Source organism: Rana temporaria, chromosome 7 (genome assembly GCF_905171775.1).
Source record: "Rana temporaria chromosome 7, aRanTem1.1, whole genome shotgun sequence".
NCBI lineage: Eukaryota > Metazoa > Chordata > Amphibia > Anura > Ranidae > Rana > Rana temporaria.
In genome coordinates this window covers 193,658,784-193,682,012 of record NC_053495.1, presented here as the reverse complement: position 1 = coordinate 193,682,012, position 23,229 = coordinate 193,658,784, and the positions used below count along the sequence as shown (strand labels likewise).

At 46.0% G+C, this 23,229-nt stretch overlaps 1 protein-coding gene across 3 annotated transcripts in view; it reads left to right on the top strand.

Annotated features, from left to right (window-relative positions):
- LRRC7 (leucine rich repeat containing 7) overlaps positions 1 to 23,229 on the top strand; it is a 221,302-nt gene that overhangs the window by 53,035 nt on the left and 145,038 nt on the right. For all 3 annotated transcript variants that reach the window (XM_040360720.1, XM_040360719.1, XM_040360721.1), the window contains exons 5-7: positions 2,078 to 2,134; positions 19,405 to 19,468; positions 22,153 to 22,227. In XM_040360720.1, coding sequence (XP_040216654.1) covers positions 2,078 to 2,134; positions 19,405 to 19,468; positions 22,153 to 22,227 — 196 coding nt within the window. The remainder of the gene's footprint in view (positions 1 to 2,077; positions 2,135 to 19,404; positions 19,469 to 22,152; positions 22,228 to 23,229) is intronic.

Sequence of the window (23,229 nt, the reverse complement as noted above, 5' to 3'; positions counted from 1 at the left end):
CCGCTGGAGAATCAGAGGACAGGGACCCCTAGCAGGTCACTTAGCAGAGCTCCTTTCCCTTCCCCCACACTTCACAGGGCTGAGATCACATTCCTTTACACACAGTCTGTCAGCCTTTACAGGGTGTTTCTGACTTTTATGTTGCCCTTCTGACCTGTGAAATTCTCTGGTCAGAACGGCAGTGTAGTTGCAGTAGGCAGATACACCCTGTGCAGATCATGGCTTACTGGCTGTGTTGTAAAGGAATGTGATTACAGCCCTGCAGAGGAGGAACAGTATAGAATGCTGTAATGGGAAAAGAAGCTCAGCAGCCGGTGCATTGCCACGAAATGAGATTTGCCATGGGATGAGATGGTCCGCTTCCATCACATCCTATTGGCTCACTCCTGTCACGTGACATATTTAAACGTCAAGTATCGACGCGAACATCAGTCTCAGCTAGGCTATCATAGGGAGAGGATCTCCTCTCCCTGTGATAGCTGAAGCTGCACGGAGCTGGTGCACGGAGCTATTTGCGTAGTGCTGCGCCTGCGCACTACTACTTTACCTGCACCCGATGCTCTACTTTCTGTTCCCCGTTCCCTGAGCCTTAATGGGGGACGGGGAGTAGAGCTGCGGGCGCGGGGTGTAGTTAGCACTGGCGGGAGGCATGCTGACAGCGCTATCGGCATTGGGATCCCGATAGCGCTGTGGATCTATCGCGCTCGCGGGGAGGCATGACAGCGCTATCGGGCAGAGGGATCCCGATATCGCTGTAGATCCCAAAGTGACATTGTAATGAAGGAGAACATTTATTAGCCTGACATTGTAATAAAGGAGAACATTTATTAGCCTAGTAAATGTATGAGCTTCTGTGGCCCGATTCCGCTCTCGGAATCGGGCCACAGAAGCCATGTGAGCTCCGTGCACCAGCTCCGTGCAGCTTCAGCTATCACAGGGAGAGGAGATCCTCTCCCTATGATAGCCTAGCTGAGACTGATGTTCGCGTCGATACTTGACGTTTAAATATGTCACGTGACAGGAGTGAGCCAATAGGATGTGATGGAGGCGGACCATCTCATCCGATGGCAAATCTCATTTCGTGGCAATGCACCGGGCATAGTATCCAGGGCAGAGGGAGTGGTCAGTGGGCTTTGGAGGGGGGGTCATGTGAACTTAGATCTTGGGGGGTCATGTGACACAAAATCTGCAGCCCTTCAGGGGTCCCTCAGGAGGTGTTAAGGGATTTGTTTTAGCAATTTCTGAAGGTTTCTCTGTTGGTGTTGGGTGAAGGTCACCTCCCGGAGGTGTGTGTCTCTACACCAGTTGTCAGGGAAGTGGAGTAAGCGGAAATCCCCAGGTGGGGGGGGTACAGAGAATGCCAGCTGATGACTAGGAGACACTGAGCAGTGTCATACCTCACCAGTGACATTGGTCCCATCGTAGCTAATGGACGGCACTCTCCTCCTTTTGCCTCACTAACCACGGTTACCATTCCATGTTGCCAGCACACAGCACAGACACGTTCCCATCCTGGGCTGTTCTCACTCCATGCTCCTCTCCATTCAGGAAATGCCTCACAGCTTATCCCCAGCCAATGAGATTGGAGGGGTGTGGACTGTGGAAGGCAAAGTAGAAGCCCAGTACTGGAGCATGGCTGTGGGGCCCTAGGGCAGATCGGAGCTGGACTTTGTGGAGGATATGATAATATGACAGGAAGGCTGCTGGGGCCCCCTGGAGCTAGGGGTGGGGTTGCGATTGTGACCCCTGCAACCCCTGATGCTACGCCCATGATACCAATGATGTAACACTATTTCGCCCAGAAATACCAATGATGGGCCACAGTCACTATGTAACTGATAACCAAGCCTGAGACATTTGTTGACCCTCGCTGATATTTTCTACCCCCTCTGACCACAATCTGCACCCCCCCCCCAAGTCTGAAGGACGGCAAACTGGCCCTTTATTTATAAAGTTTGGATCCCCCTAATCTAGTCAACGACAACAGATGGACCCAAAAGCTAAAGAAAGATTTTCTGTAGAAGGCCATTTTACGTGTTTCCATAACAACATACATTTCATGTTTTGTTTTTTCCAGACTCAGTAAATTGCGGATATTGGAATTAAGAGAAAATCATTTGAAAACATTACCAAAGTAAGTGATTATTATAACACTAGAAATGTTTTGTGTTTTTATTATTCATGGTACTTAAAGAGTAACTCCACTGTTGGTGATAAAAAAAAAACATTCCCCTCTGGGTGATCTATGTACATTGCAAACTTTTTTTAACAAACTTTTACTTTTGTAAATCTGAAGAAATCACTGTTTGTTCCTCTGTGCCCCTGTGCTAAGTGAGCCTAATAGGAGTGGTTTCATAATGATCAATCAGCCGCTGCACCTGCAGGGCTCTAACAGGAAAATTTGCAGGGTCAGCATCCTTTTAGATGTGATTTCCTATTGGGAGTATCACACCAAAAAATGAAGGGCCAGATCCACGAAGCGCGGCGCTTCTCTCCGTCCGGCGTAGTGTATCTCAGATACACTACACCGCCGTAACTTACTTTTTTTTTGTATCCTCAAAGATTTCCCGCCGTAAGTTAGGGCGGCGTAGTGTAACTTAGGCGGTGTAAGGGCGCGCAATTCAAATGTATGTGATGGGGGCGTGTTTTATGTTAATAAGTCGTGACCCAACGTAAATGACGTTTTTTTTTAACGGCCCCAGCGCTCCGTCCGTGGGGGTATCCCAGTGCGCATGCTCGAAATTAAACCGGAACAAGCCAATGCTTACGACGGTGACGTCATTCTACGTAAAGCCCTATTCGTGAACGACTTACGCAAACGACGTAACATTTTCAAAATTCGACACGGGAACGACAGCCATACTTAACATAGTATACGCCTCATATAGCAGGGGTAACTATAAGCCGGAAAAAGCCGAATGCAAACGACGTAAAAAAATGCGCCGGCGGGACGTACGTTCGTGGATCGCCGTATCTAGCTAATTTGCATACTCGACGCGTAATTCGACGGAAACGCCACCTAGCGGCCAGCGAAAATATACACCTACGATCCGACGGCGTACTAAAACGTACGCCAGTCGGATCGAGCCCAGATTCCGTCGTATCTTGTTTTGTGAATACAAAACAGAGATACGACGGGGGAACTTTGAAATTACGTGGCGTATCCATAGATACCCCGGCGTAATTCGTTTGAGGATCTGGCCCTAAATTTTTGTTGCAGGGGATGTCTGAATTCTGACTTGTATCTTACTGCAGACTTCTGGGAAAATCAGTGAGCCAATCACACAAGCAGGAAATCACATATCTGGGGGGCGTTTTGTATACATTCTGTGTACAGAACACCTCCAGGTAGCCATATTGCATTTTACAGAAAATAACAGAGCTGTAGATTGAAAAGGAAAGGTCATTTTTAATAACGTTTTATTACAATATGACTTGTGCCGCAATTGTATACAGTATGCTCTATTATTTTTTTTTATTTGCAATTGTTTTTCTCAAGTTAAAAATGCTCATAACTATGGTGAAGACTGATTACAAAGCACAATGATTGGGTGAAAAATGCAACTCTTAGTAACCCATCGAATTTCACTTCTCAAGTATTTAAAGCGGAGTTCCGCCAAAAAATAAATAAATAAAAGTCAGCATCTACAAATACTGCAGCTGCTGACTTTTAATATATGGACACTTACCTGTCCTGGGCGCCCGCAATGTCACCACCCGAAGCCGATCTGTCCCTCAGCTCTCGTGTGGAGGCGCCGCCATCTTTGGTAAGGGAATCAGGAAGTTAAGCCTTTGCGGTTTCACTTCCTGGTTCCCTACTGCGCATGCACGAGTCGCGCTGAGCGATCCCACTGGTCTCTGCTGTCTTCTGAAACCTGTGTGTCTCCCAGAAGACAGCAGGGGGGATGGAGTAGGTGCCAGACGTGGCGTAGGTCACTGTGGTGACCTATGCCCCTAAGTGGGAGCAAATACAGTGGAACCTCGGATTGCGAGTAACAAGCACTGTGTTTAAAAAAATCCTAACTTGGTTTGCGAGTGTTGTCTCACAAAACGAGCAGGATTCAGGCCAAAGCGGTGTGCAGTAGCGTGTTTGACCTGAGGTGGGGGGCGCCAGAAGCCGAACGGCGTCGATCGCAGACGATCGGTACCGTTCGGAAATGCACGGAAAGGGCCGAGGATAGCTCAGCTGATCTCGTCAAACCTCGGGAACTGAGTCTTTCCGAGGTTTGCGGAGGTCAGCCGAGGTGTCCTCAGGCCTTTCCGTCTGTTTCGTTTCAATTGGTTTCAATGGGGAAACTCGCTTTGATATGCGAGTACTCAGAGGCGGCGCTAGGCTTTGTGAGGCCTTAGGCAAAACATGACATGGGGCCCCACTCACACCCATGATGGGTAAAATAATTCAAGGACAAGCCTCTACCCCACAACCCTGGCCGGTGGTTGTGGGGGTCTGTGGGCAGGGGAATTATCGGAATCTGGAAGCCCCCTTTAACAAGGCGGCCCCTAAATGCTGCTCTTTAATAACTAGGGGGCGGGGGCCACCCAGTGATGTCACCTGGTGAACCCGCCCCTTGTGACCACATTGACTGAGGGCATGATGGGTCATTAACGTCACAAGGGGTGGTTTCACCGATATTCACTGGTTGTTAGGGACGCTGGTGGCCCTGCTCCTGAGTCAGGGCTCATCACGCTGCCTAAGCACAGCACAGCAGCGTTAAGGGCACGTTAGGTGGCGGCGAGGCCCCTGTGAGTGCGAGGCCTTAGGCGGCCGCCTAATTTGCCTAATTAAAGAGCCGCCTCTGCGAGTACTCTGGATTACGAGCATTCTCCTGGAATGGTTTATGCTCGTAATCGGAGGTTCCACTGTACCTGGATTATACAGGTATCTGCTCCCTCTTCCCCCCCTGAAAGGTGCCAAATGTGACACCGGAGGAATCCGAAAAGCGGAAGTTCCATTTTTGGGTGGAACTTCGCTTTAAAGCAGTCAAAACAATGGCAGCTCAAAACTGTTTTGTTGTTTTGGGATAAAGTGCTATGCTCCTTGGCAGTAGCATGTTCCTCAACCCCACTGACCAAGAGTTTGGAAGACCCTGGCCCAGATTCAAAAAGCAATTGCGCCTGCGTAACCAGAGAGCTCGTTACGCCGACTGCAGCCTAAGATATGCGTGGCATAAGGCTCTTATGCCCTCATATCTTAGGCTGCATTCTTACGTTGGCCGCTAGGTGGCGTTCCAGTTGTGGTCAGCGTATAGTATGCAAATTGCATACTAACGCCGATTCACACCGTTACGCGAGCCCTGCGTAGGCAGTTTACGTCGTTTGCGTACGTTGGGTTTCGCGTAAGGCTGCACATGCTAAAAGCAGGGGCAGCCAATGCTAGGGATACCCGTCGTTCCCGCGTCGCGAGGTTTGAAATTTACGTAGTTTGCGTAAGTGAATCGTGAATGGCGCTGGACGCCATTCACGTTCACTTTGAAGCAAATGACGTCCTTGCGACGTCATTTACCGTAATGCACGTCGGGAAAGTTTCCCGACGGAGCATGCGCTCTACGCTCGGCGTGGGAACGCGCCTAATTTAAATCCCCCACGGGATCATTTACATTAGGCGCCCTTACGCCGGGCATTTTTGAGGAGCGCCCACGCAAATTACGTGGCTACTGCTTCATGAATGAAGCGTAGCGCAAATAATTTGCGTAGGCGCAGGGAAAAAAGGGTACACTGCGCCTCCGTAAGGAGCGCGCAGCTGTACCTGAATCTACCCCCCTCTATATTGGCAGAGGCAACGACCAACAATGGGCAATTCTGGAGCTAGAGTCTTCGGATAGGTAGTACAAGCTACAGCAGGTAATAACAGAGTCCATATTCCAGACACGTAGACAGAGCATAGATTGCCAATAGCAGAGCTAACAGATCGAAGGTCACGATTAGCATAGACATGCTGAGTACAAACAGTCCAAACAATCACCGGGAAAAAAAGGCATGCGCAGCCATACAGAAGTCAGAGGCAATCAGACCTCTATCCTGGGAATAAGCAAACAGACAAATGGGAGTTTTGAGCTCGATTTGTAAGCAGTTAATGAGGGTCAGATGGGCAATGCAGAGACCTGAGCTGTAGGGTTGAGTAATGACTAGCAGGTGGTGAAGGTTCAAGGCTGATCATTACACCTGTGTCACAGCCAAGGGCACAGAGTGATTACATATTTATGCCTTGCCCTCTAGCGTGTTGATTTTTATGAACATGGGTTTTCCTGGAGTTGGGAGGTTACTGGTAGCTTCCAATTCAAAGGAATAGCATGTGTACACAACAGTGGCGGCTGGTGCTCAAAATTTTGGGGGGGGGGGCGCAAACGAGAAAAAATTAAAATAAATTGCAGCCTCACTGTGCCCATCAAATGCAGTCACTGTGCCATCAATTGTCCACTGTGCCATGCCATCAAACTCAGCTACTGTGCCATCAATTGTCACCACTGTGCCATGCCATCAAATGCAGTCACTGTGCCATGCCATCAAACGCAGCCACTGTGCCATCAATTCACACCACTGTGCCATGCCATCAAACGCAGCCACTGTGCCATGCCATCAAACGCAGTCACTGTGCCATGCCATCAAACGCAGCCACTGTGCCATGCCATCAAACGCAGCCACTGTGCCGTCAATTGTCACTACTGTGCCATGCCATCAAACGCAGCCACTGTGCCATCAATTGTCGCCACTGTGCCAATTGTCACCACTGTGCCCTTTCATTTCTGCCACTGTGCCCATTGTCGCCACTGTGCCCATTGATGTCACTGTGTCCTTTAATTGTCGCCACTGTTCCCATTGTCGCCACTGTGCCCATTGTCGCTACTGTGCCCATTCATGCCGCTGTGCCAATTGTCCCCACTGTGCCTATTGTCGCCACTGTGGCCATTGATGCCACTGTGCCCTTCGTCGCCGCTGTGCCCTGTAAAATTTGGCCTGATGTGGCGGGGGGGGGAGGTATGGGTCGCCGGAGCCGAGCAGAGCCAAACTGTTGGGAGCCATTCGTAAATGCTCGGAAAATCACTGAAATACTCCGTTCCTGAGCCTTTCCGAGGTTGTCCTCTGCCCTTACCAAGTGTTTACTAGGCTCTCCGGGTGCCCCCCGCCTTTGGCCGCATGCGGTATTGTATGCCATTGAAGTCAATACAGAATTATTTTGTTTCCATTGACTTTAATGGGGAAACTTGCTTTGATATGCAAGTACTTTGGATTACGAGCATTCTCCTGGAACGGATTATCCTCCTAATCCAAGGTTCCACTGTAGTAATTTAGTCTTTCCCCAAACATATTAGAAGGTAAGGTGGCAATTTGCTGGCCGTTAGTATTTACTGAATATGCTAAAGAGTTACAAAGGTTCCAGGTTTTAAAAAAGTGTGAAGTTGTAGGTACAGTTTAATGAGATGGCAGATGATAGAATAGCACATTTATCAATAATGGAGTTAGAGGGGCATAAGAAGATGGGCCTAAAGAGGTGTAACAAAAAAAGGAGCTGCAGAGATGAACGCAAAAGAGAAAAATGTTTAAACCTCATCGCCAGCCATATTCTTATATTGCGCCCCACCTTTTTTTCTGTAATTCCACTCTAGGGTTCCAAAAGAATGTTTCATTACCTTTCCCCCTAGTCCTTGTTTTATGGCCATTATTAGATGACTTTCTGTTCTGGCCAGCGGGAGGAGGGTTTTCCACCTCGTCCAATTTGACATCCTCGCGCACATAGGGAAACCTGCAGAACAATATTTCTCATGAGTCTTCAGCTTGCATACAGAATATAGAGGCAGAAGGGTTGGCTGTAGGTGGGGATGGGCACAGCTGAGTAGGCATAAGCAATGGGTGGGTACTGAAGTACAATGGGTGGGTACTGAGGTACAATGGGGTGGGTACTGAGGTGGGTAGGGAAGAGCGCCCAGTACAAAAGTTCATGACACAAAAAGGTCAAATCAAAGTGTTTATTGAAGAAAGGTTTCAGGTGAAGCCAACACGTTTTGGGGGAAATGCCCCCCCCCCCCTTCCTCAGGACTGAAACCATAGTTATGAATGAATGACTAGATACAATTAGGATACTTATGTAAGCGCTTGATCCAAAATGTCATACTGATCAAACCACCAATGAGGGGTTGATCTCCCCCCCCCCCCACCAATGAGGGCTGATCTCCTCCCCCCCCCACCACCAATGAGGGGCTGATCTCCCCCCACCAATGATCGTGGGGCTGGGCATGTTGTGGAGGTGGAGTGTGATGAATCTGATATTGACATTGTACAGTATTGCTGGGCATGTGGAGGTGTAGTATGATGAATGATATTGTACAGTATTGCTGGGCTGCCCACAATTGTCACCACTGTGCCATGCCATCAAACGCAGCCACTGTGCCCCTCAATTGTCGCCACTGTGCCAATTGTCACCACTGTGCCCTTTAATTGTTGCCACTGTGCATGTCACTGTGCCCTTTAATTGTTACCACTGTGCCCATTGTCACCACTGTGCCCTTTGTCACCACTGTGCCCATTGATGCCACTGTGCCCTTTGTCGCCTCTGTGCCCATTGTCGCCGCTGTGCCCTGTAAAATGCATTTACCTTACTCCTTCCACGTCCCTCGATGTCCTCTCCCGCCTTGGTGACACTTCAGCCAATCAGGTTACCGATAACCAGAATCGGGGAACCTGATTGGCTGAGACGGCCGTCAGTCTTATCCAAGGAAGGCACCCCCCGTACGTTCCCGAGGATAAGACATCCGGGAGCTGAGGGCTGTACTCGGAAAGCCTATCAGAGCCGCTGGCTCTGATAGGCACTTCCGCACAGCCAACCAGCTGCCGTTATTCAGGTGGCCGGCGCTCAAGTTCCGGCAATCTGAATAGACCAGCAGCAGCTGGCAACAATAACATACTGTATTTATCGGCGTATACCGCGCACTTTTTTCCCCTTAAAATCAGGGGGAAATCGTGGGTGCGCGATATACACCAATCCCCGCTGTCTCCGACATTGTCCGAGCCGAGCCGAGTGTACTGCGCACTTGGCTAGGCTCGGCCACACTTGGCTCCTCCCGCAGCCACGCAAGAGGAGCCGAGAGAAGCCGAGTGCGCAGGAAATCTGGCTCTGCACAGATGGACACCAACAAGGCTCGACGGACTCCACGCAAGGCCGCAGACAGACGCCGGACAAGGCAGCCAATGGACGCCGGGCAAGACAGCAGACGGTCACCGACAAGGCTGGATGGACCCCACGCAAGGCCGCAGACGGACGCCGGACAAGGCCGCCGATGGACGCCGGGCAAGACATCCAAAAGTAATTATTTTTCCCTAAACTTCCCTTCTCAGCTTGGGGTGCACGCTATACGTCAGCGTATATGCCGATAAATATGGTACATTCATGCAATGCATGAATGTATGTTATTTGACTCAGTGGTGGGCGAGAGCCAGAGGGGGTGGCGCTCCAGCGCCCTCTATGGACGAACCGCCACTGTATACCATAAGACATCATGAGATGCAGGCATGGCAAGATTAATGCGTTTCGTGAATGAAGGTTCGCTTAGTCATAATCTATTCTATAATGTCACTCATGTCAGGTTAAAAAGCTGCAGCAGTTTCCGGCAATCGTGGATCATTTTGATGACGGGCTTTGTTCGTTTTTTTTTTTTTTTAATTATATCCATAAAATCCTAATTGGGTAACAAACCGTGAGTTCTGGCTGTCCTTTTGCAAAGCATTAAAATATTTTTTATTATCTAAACTTTTAGCATCGACCCTTATAAAATATGCTTGTTTTATAGGCCCATAAAGTATTCTCATAATTTTAAGCTGGTTCTCCTTCCTTGGCTTTGTTGATTTCTCTCCCACCTTGACAGCTTGATGGGAAGGCTTTAAGGGTAAGAAAACGAGAAGTAACTTTAACTGCCATAGTCAATTAGAGCTTGGTAATAAAAAGCTGCAACCTGAACAAAAACACTACAGCAAAAAAAGCTTCTTTCGTTTTTTTTAAAGGAAAATTGTTATTGGAGAATCATAGGGGATGCCATTATTGAGCGCTTCTTCTTATGATCCGATTATATTGGCCCACTCTGTTGGTGTGTAGTGAGGAGCACCTTGTACAAACAATTGTACAATAAAGTTATTCGTTTTGTACTAATTATTTAGAAACGTGACATACAGGGCCGGACTTACCATTGGGCTTGACTGGGCTCAAGCCCATGGGCCCCGCCCCTTACGTTTAAGTTTTTTCAATAATATGCCAGTCTTTTAACCACTTAAACCCCGGACCTTTAGGCAGCTAAATGCCCAGGCCAGGTTTTGCGATTCGGCACTGCGTCGCTTTAACAGACAATTGCGCGGTCGTGCAACGTGGCTCCCAAACAAAATTGACGTCTTTTTTTGGTTGCTAGAAATTCCTGTAAAGTAATACTGCTCACTGATTGGTTGCTAGAGGTTACAGCACATCATCTCTTCACTGCAGAAGGGCATGATATACAAAGGAATGTTGTCTTTATTTACATATGAATGCCGCCGGTCTCAGCTATTTACATATGAATGCTCCCGTTATTTACATATGAATTTAGCGGTTATTTACATGTAAACACAGGGTCTGCAGGTGAGTCATCTTTACATAACAATAGGGCAGAGCTGGGCAGCATTAGTAGCAGCACATCACACTGAGATCAGGGCAGCCATCAGGAATTATTGGGCCCCTTACACAGCTTCAGGCATGGGGGGGTACTGCCACCTGAAATTGAGAAGAAATAAAGAAATATATATATATATATATATATATATATATATATATATATAAGAAAAGGGGGGTAGCCATGCGGGGCCCTGGGGACCTCTGGGCCCTTTAATAAAAAATAAATATATATATAAATATATATATATATATATATATATATATCAAAATATATATATATATATATATATATATATATATATATATATATATACAATTTTTTTTTTTATAAAAAGAAATTACCAAAAAGGGGGGTTGCCATCTGGGACCTTTGGGCCCTTTAATAATAATAATAAAAAAGAAACCTCTGGGCCCTTTAATAAAAATAAATAAAAAAAATATATAAAAAAAATAAAATAAACATTTATAAAAAATAAAGGGGGGGGGGGTTGCCATCCAGGGCCCTGGGGACCTCTGGGCCCTTTAATAAAAAAAATAAAAAAAAATATATATAAACAAAAATAAAAAAAATAAACCTTTATAAAAAATAAAAAAAGGGGGGTTTGCCACATGGGGCCATGGGGACCTCTGAGCCCTTTAATAAAAAAAGAATATATATCTTTATATATATATATATATATATATATATATATATATATATATATATATATATATATATATATATAAAGAAAAAAAAAGAAATAAAATAATATAAATAAATATTTTTTTTTATAAAAAAAGGGGGGTTGCCATCCGGGGCCCTGGGGACCTCTGGGCCCTTTAATAATATATATCTATATATATATATATATATATATATATATATATATTATTAAATAAATAAATAAAAATATAAAAATATATATATATAAAAAAAAGGGGGGTTGTCATCCGGGCCCTGGGGATCTATAAAAAAAAATTGGCCTTTTAATAAAAAATAAAATAAAAATATATTAGAATTTTTTTTTATATAAAAAAATTAATAAAAAAAAGGGGGGGTTGCCATCCGGGGCCCTGGGGGCCTTCGGGCCTCTGGGGACCTCCGGACCTCTAAAAAAATATATATATATATATATATATATATATTTTTATTTTTTTTAAAGGGGGTTGCCATCCAGGCCCCTGGGGACCTCCGGGCCCCTTACAGGTGTACTGCCTGTACCCCCCCCTGATGGCAGCCCTGACTGAGATATCGGAACACAGCACAGGACTAAAACTTCACAAAAGGGAATTTCAACTGGGATAGTTGGCAAGTATGAGGCATCTGCTTTGGGCCCCACAACAATGACAGGGCCCAGGGCAACTTCCCCTTTTGCCCTGCCTTAAAGACGGCCCTGATCAGGACCACACAGTAAGGTCTTGTCACTCTGCCCGTCAATTATAAAGGCATAATCCATCCATAATGGAGTTCCGCTGATTGCGGATACTGATAAGTCATCTTTGGGAGACTCCCGGGGGCTGAGATTTACCAGGTTCATAGATATTTCCTCCTGAATCTTGGGGAGATATAAGAAGCCAGAGAGAAATTCAGCTCATCAACATCTACCCAACGACTAAAATATGTGTTCAGAGTAGGCTGACCCTTTAAGGAGACGCACATGGCGGGGATGACTAATGAAGAATCAGTCCATGAACAATAAAAGATTATTTCTCCCATTGCAGTGAAAAGTGTTTTATTGACCTACACAGGTTTGCAGCTGCGGTATTTGGATTGCTTTTGTATTGTGACAAATCCCAGCCTTCACGTTCCTTGTGTCTGATGAAGTGGAAAGTATCCATAGCAACAGGTCTTACTGCAAAATCAGGTTATTTGCAGAAATCTTAGAATAACATATTTCTATAGACCATTGTCTTCCTATACATTTCATTGTGAATCTACTCCATGGAGACTTCTATGACTTGGCCTTGGGGGGCACTTGCCTCCTAAGTTACGGCGGCGTAGCGTAAATGGGGCCGGCGTAAGCGCGCCTAATTCAAATGAGGATGAGGGGGCGTGTTTTATGTAAATGGGTGGTGACCCGACGTGATTGACATTTTTTACGAACGGCGCCGTCCTTGTACATATCCTAGTGTGCATTGCTCCAAAGTACGCCGCAAGGACGTATTGGTTTCGACGTGAACGTAAATTACGTCCAGCCCTATTCGCGAATGACTTACGCAAACGACGTAAAAAAATCAAAATTCGATGCGGAAACTACGCCCATACTTAACATTGCGTACGCCTCATAGAAGCAGGAGCAACGTTACGCCAGAAAAGCCTTCTGCAAACGACGTAAAAAAATTCCACCGGGTGCACGTACGTTTGTGAATCAGGGTATCTAGGTCATTTGCATATTCTACGCCGAAAACAACGGAAGCGCCACCTAGCGCCAAGCGTAAATATGCACCCTAAGATACTACGGCGTAAGAGACTTACGCCAGTCGGATCTTAGCCTAATTTTGGCGTATCTTGCTTTCTGAATACAGAAAGAAGATACGCCGGCGCAGCTTTGAATTTATGCTGCGTATCTATAGATACACCGGCGTAAATTCTTGCTGAATCCGGCCCTGTGTTTTTTGTTTTTAAATCTCAAGATTATAGCTGCCCCGCCTCTCCAGTACCTTTTTAGTGTGTGTATGTGTATTCTTTGTGTGTGTGTGTGTGTGTGTATACTGTGTGTGTATATTGTGTGTCTGTGTATACTGTGTATGTATGCTGTATGTGTGTTTATATACTGTGTGGCCCCATAATCTATTGCCTTGGGGCCCCATAATCTCCAATTGCCTGGGGGCCCCATAATCTCCAATTGCCTGGGGGCCCCATAATCTCCTATTGCCCGGGGGCCCCATGAGTTGTCAGTCCGCCCCTGAGGGCGCCTGTAGGTAAAAAATAACCAAGGTTAACCGGTTCCTGACCAGCTCACGCAGATATACGGCAGCAAAATGGCTCTCCTGGGCGAAATCCCATATATATAAGGCTTCGCCCAGGAGAGCCACCAAAGGGCACGTGGTCGGCGGGCGCGATCGCCGCCAGAGGGAACCCAATGCGTGTGGTTAGCGGGGCCCCCGCTGCGGGGGGTTGCACAAGCGGGAGCACGGGGGGGTTGTGTGTGTAAACGCACATATCCCCATGCTGTCTGAGGCCTCGTACACACGACCCGACATGTCCGATAAAAAAGGGTCCGCGGACCGTTTTTATCGCACATGTCTGCTGGCAGAATTTGGTCTGATGTGTGTACACACCATCAGACCAAATTCTCGGCGGACAGAATACGCGGTGACGACGCGGTGACGTGGTGACGGCGACGAAGACGCGGCGACGTGCGCGAACCCGGAAGTTTAATGCTTCCACACATACGTCGAATCACTTCGACGCCATGCGCGGGTTCTCGGGACAGCGGACATGTCCGACGGACAGGCTTCCAGCGGACAAGTTTCTTAGCATGCTAAGAAACTTTTGTCCACTGGAAACCTGTCCCCTAGGCCAGGAATCCGGTCCGCTAGGCCCTACACACGGTCGGACATGTCCGCGGACCAGTTTCAGCAGACATGTTCGGTCGTGTGTACGAGGCCTGAGAAAACAAGATAGATCGTGTCTTTCTACAAAGTAGAAAACACAATCTGTCCTCTCCTAAAGTCAGTCCCCATCCCCCCCCCCCAGTTAGAACACAAAATGGGGAACACAGTTAACCCCTTGATCGCCCCTAGTGTTAACCCCTTCCCTGCCAGTGACATTTACATAGTGATCAATGCATTTTTATAGAACTGATCGCTCTGTAAACGTCAAAAAATTGTCAAAAGTGTCCGACCTGTCCGCCGCAACGTCGCAATACCGCAAAAAAAAGGCAGATCACGCCATTGCTTGTAAAAAAAATGCAATAAATAAATTTAATAAAAATTCCATAAAACTATCCCCTATTATGTAGACGCTATAACTTTTGTGCAAACCAATCAATAAACGCTTATCGGCCTAAGAATACGTATCGGCCTAAAATAAAGGAAAAACATTGTTTTTTTATATATTTTTGGGGGATTTTCATTATAGCTATATATTTTTTACTTTTTGCTCCAATAAATATCCCCCAAAAATATATATTAAAAAAAACCCGATTTTTTTCCTTAGTTTAGGCCGATACGTATTCTTCTACATATTATTGGTAAAAAAAAAAATCGCAATAAGCGTTTATTGATATTTTTGGGGGATATTTATTAGAGCAAAAAGTAAAAAATATATAGCTATAATGAAAATCCGCCAAAAATATATATATAAAAAAAGTTTTCCTTTATTTTAGGGCGATACGTATTCTTAGGCCGATAAGCGTTTATCGATTGTTTTGCACAAAAGTTATAGCGTCTACAAAATAGGGGATAGTTTTATGGACACTTTTGACGCTGTTTTGGGACCATTGTCATTTATACAGCGATCGGTGCTATAAAAATGCACCGGTTACTGTGTAAATGACACTGGCAGGGAAGGGGTTAGCCAGTAGGGGGCGCGGAAGGGGTTAAGTGAGTCCTAGAGAGTGATTCTAACTGTGGGGGGCTGGGCTACCAGTGACATGGCACTGATCATCGGGAGCAGACGATCAGTGTCCTGTCACACATGACCCTTGATATTTTACCAAAACCCCATAAAGGGGCTCTTAAAAAAAATAGTAAAGAAATAATAAAAATAAATCTTGTAAAAAATAATTAAAATAAAAAACTACTGGCACCAATCTCTGCTCTATTGACACCGTCCACTGCTCTGCTGATACACACACATGTTTGTTTGTGCTCTGGGGTGCACACAGGGCCGTTTGAAGTAATTTGGGGGCCCCAAGCAAAATGGGGGCCCCCAAGCACTCCCCCTGCACGCAAAGCCTACGTTAGCGCTTCACAATTTTTTTACACCCATGTTCGCACTCCCCCCCCCCCAGTCCCTATGTTTTTCTATTCTCACCTCCCCTTCTTCCCTGTAGGCTGCCGCTGTAGCGTGGCCGAGCTCCTCTTCCTCCTGTCAGTCCAGTGTTCTATCATTATGGGTCCCCAGTCCCCTATCAGATAGTGCCCAGGCCAGGTACCGTGCGGTACAGGAGATTCAGTTTCATGTGTTCCCGGCTGGACTGACAGGAAGTGCGCACTCAGTGTGGACATCCTGTCAGTCCGGCCGGGAACAGGAAACTGAATCTCCTGTACCGTGCGCGGTACCTGGTCGGACTGACAGGACTCCAGGAGGCAGGAAGAGTAGCTCGGCCACGCTACAGCCTGGGAAGGGGATGTTGGGGGCCCCAGGCCAGCTCGGGGCCCCAATCAATTGTTTGTTTTGCCTGTCCTGTAGCGACGGGCCTGGGTGCACACCCTAATGCAATAGGCTGCGGACACCAATGATAAGGTGCCAACAGTTGACTGGATCTTGCACTGCCACTGGGTGATGGTGCAACAAAGTAATGCAAGAAGTTTTCAATGTAATAGCGCTACAAATAATCCTAAAATAATGGCATTAAAATAAAAAATAATATAACAGTCTAGAAACCTCAAACGCTCCTATATAAAATCTCTATGATTTGCTAAAACTTTATGAATCTTCTTCTTGCCGTGCTGCTGAAGTGGAAATTTAGGCAGAATCTCCCCATGTTGCTTGTAACATTTCATTTCTCTTTGTAAAAAGAATCAGATGACCTTTATGACTCAGCCACTCTTAGCGCCGTAGAAAGTTACCGCCACAGTCGGGAAGATGGCTCCGTGAACGTTTCAACTTCTCAACTTTTTTTTTTTTTTTTTGCTTTTGATCATGGAAGAGTTTGATGTGTTTCATGTAGACTTTTCTCCATCATTGGTATGCAGAGACTGGAAAACAAGACGGGCTTGTTATGAATTATTGATCATTGATTATCCAGGCTCTGGACTCCCTGGTAATGCAGAGATTCTCTACAACTGTTAATAAGGTTTACATTAGAGCCGAACTTTTGTAAGAAGATTACTAGAGATTTGAGGGCAGTTTTGCTAAAAGTAAAACATTTTTTTTTTTTTTTTGGTGAATCCCAGATTTTTATTACTAATGTAGAGATCTGTGGAAAATGGCACTAAAAGTCTTTCTAACATCCTATTTTGTTTTTCGTTTTGCATAGAGTGAGGAAACGTTAGAACCCCAGTTAGGATAATGGGGAGATTCGCCCTCTCTCTTTCTCCCGGTAACCATTAACATTTTACAGTTGTCATCAGGGCCGCCATCAGGGGGGTACAGGCATTACACCTGTAGGGGCCTGACTGGCCCCCCTCCCGTTTTTTTTTTATTTATTTATTTTTTGCATTACACCTGTAAGGGGCCCGATGGTCCCCAGGGCCCCTTACAGGCCCGGCTGGCCCCCCTCCCATTTTTTTTTTTAAATTAAACATTTTTATTTTATAGCATTACACCTGTAAGGAGCCCGTGGTCCCCAGGGCCCCTTACAGGCCCGGCCTGCCGGCCCCCCTCCCATTTTTTTTGCATTACACCTGTAAGAGGCCCAATGGTCCCCAGGGCCTTTTACAGGCCCGGCTGGCCCCCCTCCCATTTATTTTTATTTTTTATTTTAAATGTTTTATTTTTTGCAATACACCTGTAAGGAGCCCATGATCCCCAGGGCCCCTTACAGGCCCGGCCGGCCCCCCTCCCGGTTTTTTTTTTGCATTACACCTGTAAGAGGCCCAATGGTCCCCAGGGCCCCTTACAGGCCCGGCTGGCCTCCCTCCCGTTTTTTTTTTTTTTTTTTTAATAAAAATTTTTTTTTGCATTACATCTCTAAGGAGCCCGTGGTCCCCAGGGCCCCTTACAGGCCCGGCTGGCCCCCCACCCATTTTTTTTAGCATTACACCTGTAAGAGGCCCAATGGTCCCCAGGGCCCCTTACAGGCCCGGCCGGCCCCCCTCCAATTTTTTTAGCTATGACTAAGCACTGAACTTTTGTGCGAAACGCGTCAGATTTTCATCCCACTGCTTGCTGTGCTGTGTTTTGTAGTGTTTACATACGGCTCTCCCCGTTCTTCAGCTCCGGGGAGTGATCGTGAGGGGGTGGCTAGAAACGAATAGCCGCCCCCTCATCCCGGATCGCTCCCAGACGATTTCCGACCGCCGCATGTACCGGGGGGGGGGGGGGTTCCGATCGGACCCCCGACACGCGGAATAGAAGGAAAGTACATGTACGCCCATATGCCTGTACGTGCCATTCTGTGGACGTATATGTAAATGCGGCGGTCATTAAGTGGTTAAAGGATTTTTTTTTCTTTAAAATAACAAACATGTTATACTTACCTCCACTGTGCAGCTCGTTTTGCACAGAGTGGCCCCGATCCTCGTATTCTGGGGTCCCTCGGCGGCTTTCTCTGGTCCTCCCCGCAAGAACTCACTACATTCATGTGAGAGAGCTAGTATGGTGATGAGTCCTTGCAGGCGTGCTCCTGTGATACAGCGAGCGGCCATAGCCGCTCGCTGTATCACTCTGCCCCGCCCCTCGGCGCGCCGCATCACTGGATGTGATTGACAGCAGCGCCAGCCAATGGCTGCGCTGCTCTCAATCCATCTGCTCTAGCCAATCAGCGGCCAGGCTGAGCGGCGAAGAGGATCTCGGGACCGAAGGCGGGACTTTCGAGGGGTCAGGTAAGTAAAATGGGGGCGCGGGGGGGGGGGGGGGGGGCGGCATCATCAGATGTTTTTTCACCTTAATGCATAGATTGCATTAAGGTGAAAAAAAAAGGTTCCTTTACAACTCCTTTAATTAAATAATAATCATCATCATCATCATAATTTTTATATTCTTAGTAGTAGTTGTTATTATTATTCAGGTTATTATTATTTATTATTATTATTTATTATTATTTAAGGATTTTTTCATTTGTTATTATAAATTGGTGGATGGTGAAGATGGTGTGTACGGGTTTTACATATTCATTGTGGGCCAGATCCACATACATTTGGATCGGCGCAGCGTATCAGAGATACACTACGCCGCCGTACCTTACCTGGCGTATATTCGAATCCTCAGCGAGTTTGCGCCGTAAGTTACGGCGGCGTAGTGTATTTCTGGCGGCGGATTTGAAATTGGGCGGGTTGGGGGCGGGTTTCATTTAAATGAAGCGCGTCCCCGCGCCGAATGAACTGCGCATGCGTCGTCCAGAAATTTCCCGCCGTGCTTTGCGCGAAATGACGTCATTTTTTTAACTTAGACGTGAGTTACGTCCATCCCTATTCACGGACGACTTCTGCAAAAAAAAAAATCAAATTTCGACGCGGGAACGACGGCCATACTTAACATGGCAAGTCTATCTATACGCCGCAAAATACCAGCTTTAACTATACGCCGGAAAAAGCCGACTAGAGACGACGTTAGAAAATGCGACGGCCGCGCGTACGTTCGTGGATCGTCGTAAATCGCTAATTTGCATACCCGACGCGGAAAACGACGTGAACGCCACCCAGCGGACGCCAAAGTATTGCATCTTAGATCCGAAGGCGTACGAAGACGTACACCTGTCGGATCTAACCCAGAAGCCGTCGTATCTTGTTTTGAGGATTCAAACTAAAGATACGACGCGGGAAATTTAAAAGTACGCCGGCGTATCAGTAGATACGCCGGCGTACTCGCTCTGTGGATCTGGCCCTGTGGGTTTATGTTCAGCGTTACGTTCAAGTGTATGAGACGCGGACACCCCTTACTCATTGCTCATTATTCAGTGCTTATGAAATGTTAAAATACCTGTTTAGAAGTAACAAAAAAAAATCTGTCTCTGTCATTACAGGTCAATGAGCAAGCTAACCCAGCTGGAGAGACTTGACCTGGGCAATAATGAATTCAGTGAGCTGGTAAGGAGACAAATGGAACCACATATTAGAGGCTCATTAGAACAATTATTTTCTAACAGTGGAGGCCACAGGATATATATTATGGGTGAACAGATAGGGGAATTATTCAAAACTGGAGAAACCAAAATCTGGAGCAGTTATGCATGCCAACCAATCAGCTTCCATCTTTCATTTTCAAAGATTAACCGAACAAGCTGGAGCTAGAAGCCGATTGGTCCCCATGCACAGCTGCTCCAAATTCTGTCTGCTCCGGATTTAATAAATCCCCCTATAGAGTTTAAAGGGGTTGTAAAGGTTCGATTTTTTTTTTTTAACCGCTTAAGCCCTGGACCATTATGCAGCTAAAAGACCTGGCCCCTTTTTGCGATTCGGCACTGCGTCGCTTTAACTGACAATTGCGCGGTCGTGCGACGTGGCACCCAAACAAAATTGACGTCCTTTTTTTTTTCCCCCACAAATAGAGCTTTCTTTTGGTGGTATTTGGCCACCTCTGCGGTTTTTATTTATTTGTTGCGCTATAAACCCAAAAAAACTGCGACGATTTTGAAAAAAAGCTATATTTTTAACTTTTTGCTATAATAAATATCCCCAAAAAATATATAAAAAAACGTTTTTTTTTCCTCAGTTTAGGCCGATACATATTTTTTTACATATTTTTGGTAAAAAAAACATTGCAATAAGCGTATATTTGTTGGTTTGCGCAAAAGTAATAGCGTCTACAAAATAAGGGATAGTTTTATGGCATTTTTATAAAAAAAAAAATGTATTGTTAATTGCGGCGATCAGCGATTTTTATCGTGACTGCGACATTATGGCGGACACATCGGACACTTTTGACGCTATTTTGGGACCATTGCAATTTTTACAGCGACAAAAATTGCTGATCACCGCCATTACTAATAAAAAAATATATTAATAAAAATGCCATAAAACTATCCCCTATTTTTTAGACGCTATTACTTTTGCGCAAACCAACAAATATACGCTTATTGCGATTTTTTTTTACGTATCGGCCTAAACCGAGGAAAAAAAAAATTATATTATCTTTTTTGGGGATATTTATTATAGCAAAAAGTTAAAAATATTGCCTTTTTTTAAAATTGTCGCAGTTTTTTTGGTTTATAGTTATTTTTAACTTTTTGCTATAATAAATATCCCCAAAAAATCTATAAAAAATTATTTTTTTCCCTCAGTTTAGGCCGATACGTATTCTACTACATACTTTTGGTAAAAAAACAATTGCAATAAGCCCCCGTTCACACCTAGGCTTATATACGCCTGTAGTGCGACGCCGCTGCAGCCCGGAGACGCTGGAGGGATGATTTAACATGCACCTCTATGGAGATGGTTCACATCTCCACGCCGAACGCCGTACGCCTGCCGCCTGAAAAAAAGTCCCAGACCTTTTTTTCAGGCGGCTTTCGGCGTTCGGCATAGGAGATGTGAACCATCTCCATAGAGGGGGTGAGGCTGCATTCACAATCGCGGCGTTTTGTCGCCGCAAATCGCGGTACAAAACGCTGTAATTTGTCGCCGCAATTCGCGGGACAAAACGCCGCGATTTTGTACGTCTAGGTGTGAATGCAGCCTAAGCGTTTATTGATTGGTTTGCGCAAAAGTTATAGTGTCTACAAAATAGGGGATAGAATTATGGCATTTATATTATTTATTATTTTTACTAGTAATGGCAGCGATTTGCAATTTTTATCGGACACTTTTGACACATTTTTGGGACCATTGTAATTTTTACAGCGATCAGTGCTATAAAAATGCACTGATTACTGTGAAAATGACACTGGCAGTGAATGGGGTTAACCACTAGGTGGCGCTGAAGGGATTAAGTGTGCCCTAGGGAGTGTTTCTAACTGTAGGGGGGATGGGCTACGCGTGACACGACACTGATCACCGCTTCCGATTACAGGAAGCTGTGGTCACTGTCCTGTCACTAGGAAGACTGGGGAGATGCTTGTTAACCAAAGCATTTCCCCGTTCTTCCTCACTGTGACCCGATCGGGGGTATGCCCACAGAGATTGAGTCCGCGGGACCCGCGGGCCGGAGTCACGGCAGGCGCGCGTCCACAATGCTGCTTCTTAAAGGGGATGTTTATATATATATCCTTTTGCCTGTCCGTGTCACGCTGCAGATGTATATCTGCGTGCGTGGCGGTCGGCAAGCAGTTAATGCATTTACCTTTATGGTAAAAAAAAAAAACTTTTACTAGTTGTTCCCCTCCCCCAAATACTTACCTGAGTCCTGTATTGATCCAGCGCTGAGCCAAACTGCGGCAGCACTGGTTTTCTCTCTCTCCCCGCTCACAGATTCAGAGACAGCGGCATTGGCTCCTGCTACTGTCAATCAAATCCAGAGAGTGGAGGGCGGGACTGAGCTGTGCTGTGTGTGTTTATGGGCGCACACAGTTCGGCTCAGGATGTGCCCATACAGAGTTACGCTGAAACCACAGAAAGTTTTTCAGATTTAAAATGATATTATGGGGCCACTGAAGACATAAAAAGCGCTCAGTGGAGCCGTTCTACCAACATTCCATATTGCATTCATTTGCCAACGTACGCTCAGTGAATAAACAGATCTGGTTGGTACTGCGGGGCAGGCAAGTGTGTGATGTGTTTATTAGACGGCGCTGTAATAACGGATGAAATAAGCCCGCTTTGTCATCTCTTTGCAGCCGGAGGGCCTGGAGCAGATACAGCATCTGAAGGAGCTGTGGATCGACAATAACTCACTCCAGAAGCTGCCTGGGGTAATCATTTTACACCGCGCTTTACTTTTCCACGCTACACAGATTTTCCACTCAATATTTTGTTTAAAATCCGTGTCTACAATATAAATACAAAATCCCTGCCTGGCCAGCTCAGGGCAAACCCGGCGCTGTAAGCAGCTGACACAGTGTAATCTTCTGCTGCATCTTCAGTGGGCCGAGGATTAACTTTCTGACCTAATTTCCACATTGTGGAAGTGAAATGACTCTTAGAGAAAAGGAAAGGTTCACCGTTATTTGGAGCTCTCTGTGTGTTATTATGGCGAGCCTCCTTGGATGGGCCATGCGTTTTCTGCTTCAGGGCGCCAGAAAGACGCTTTAATGCTGAAAATGTACTCGGGGTCAGGAAACCCAGACTTGTCTACAGGCATACCCCACTTTTAAGTACACAATGGGACCAGAGCATGTATGTAAAACGAAAATGTACTTAAAGTGAAACAATACCTTTTTTTCACTTATAGGGTGTAGTGGGGGGTCAGGGGGTGTAGTGGGGGTGTTAGAAGATGTAGTTAAGGTCTCAGGGGCTGTAGAAGGCATGTCAGGGGCACACTGGAACAGGAGGGGCTATGCTCTCTGAGCTTCAGCTCCTTCTACTGCAGCTGCAAAATGTCTGTACAGTGCTTGTAAGGCACTTTACATACACTCATGGGTATGTCCTTACTCGCGAGTGTATGTAAAGTGAGTGTACTTAAAGCGGGGTATGCCTGTATTGAAGTGTATGAAAGCAGGTCTGGTGTGAGAGTCCGTCCAGGGTCTGTGCATTGCTGCATAACCTTGGAGGTCTATCTATCTATCTATCTATCTATCTATCTATCTATCTATCTATCTATCTATCCGTCTATCTATCTATCTATCTATCTATCTATCTATCTATCTATCTATCGTTTTCATTATCTTCTATCTATCTATCTATCTATCTATCTATCTATCTATCTATATCTCTATCTATCTATCTATCTATCTATCTATCTATCTATCTATCTT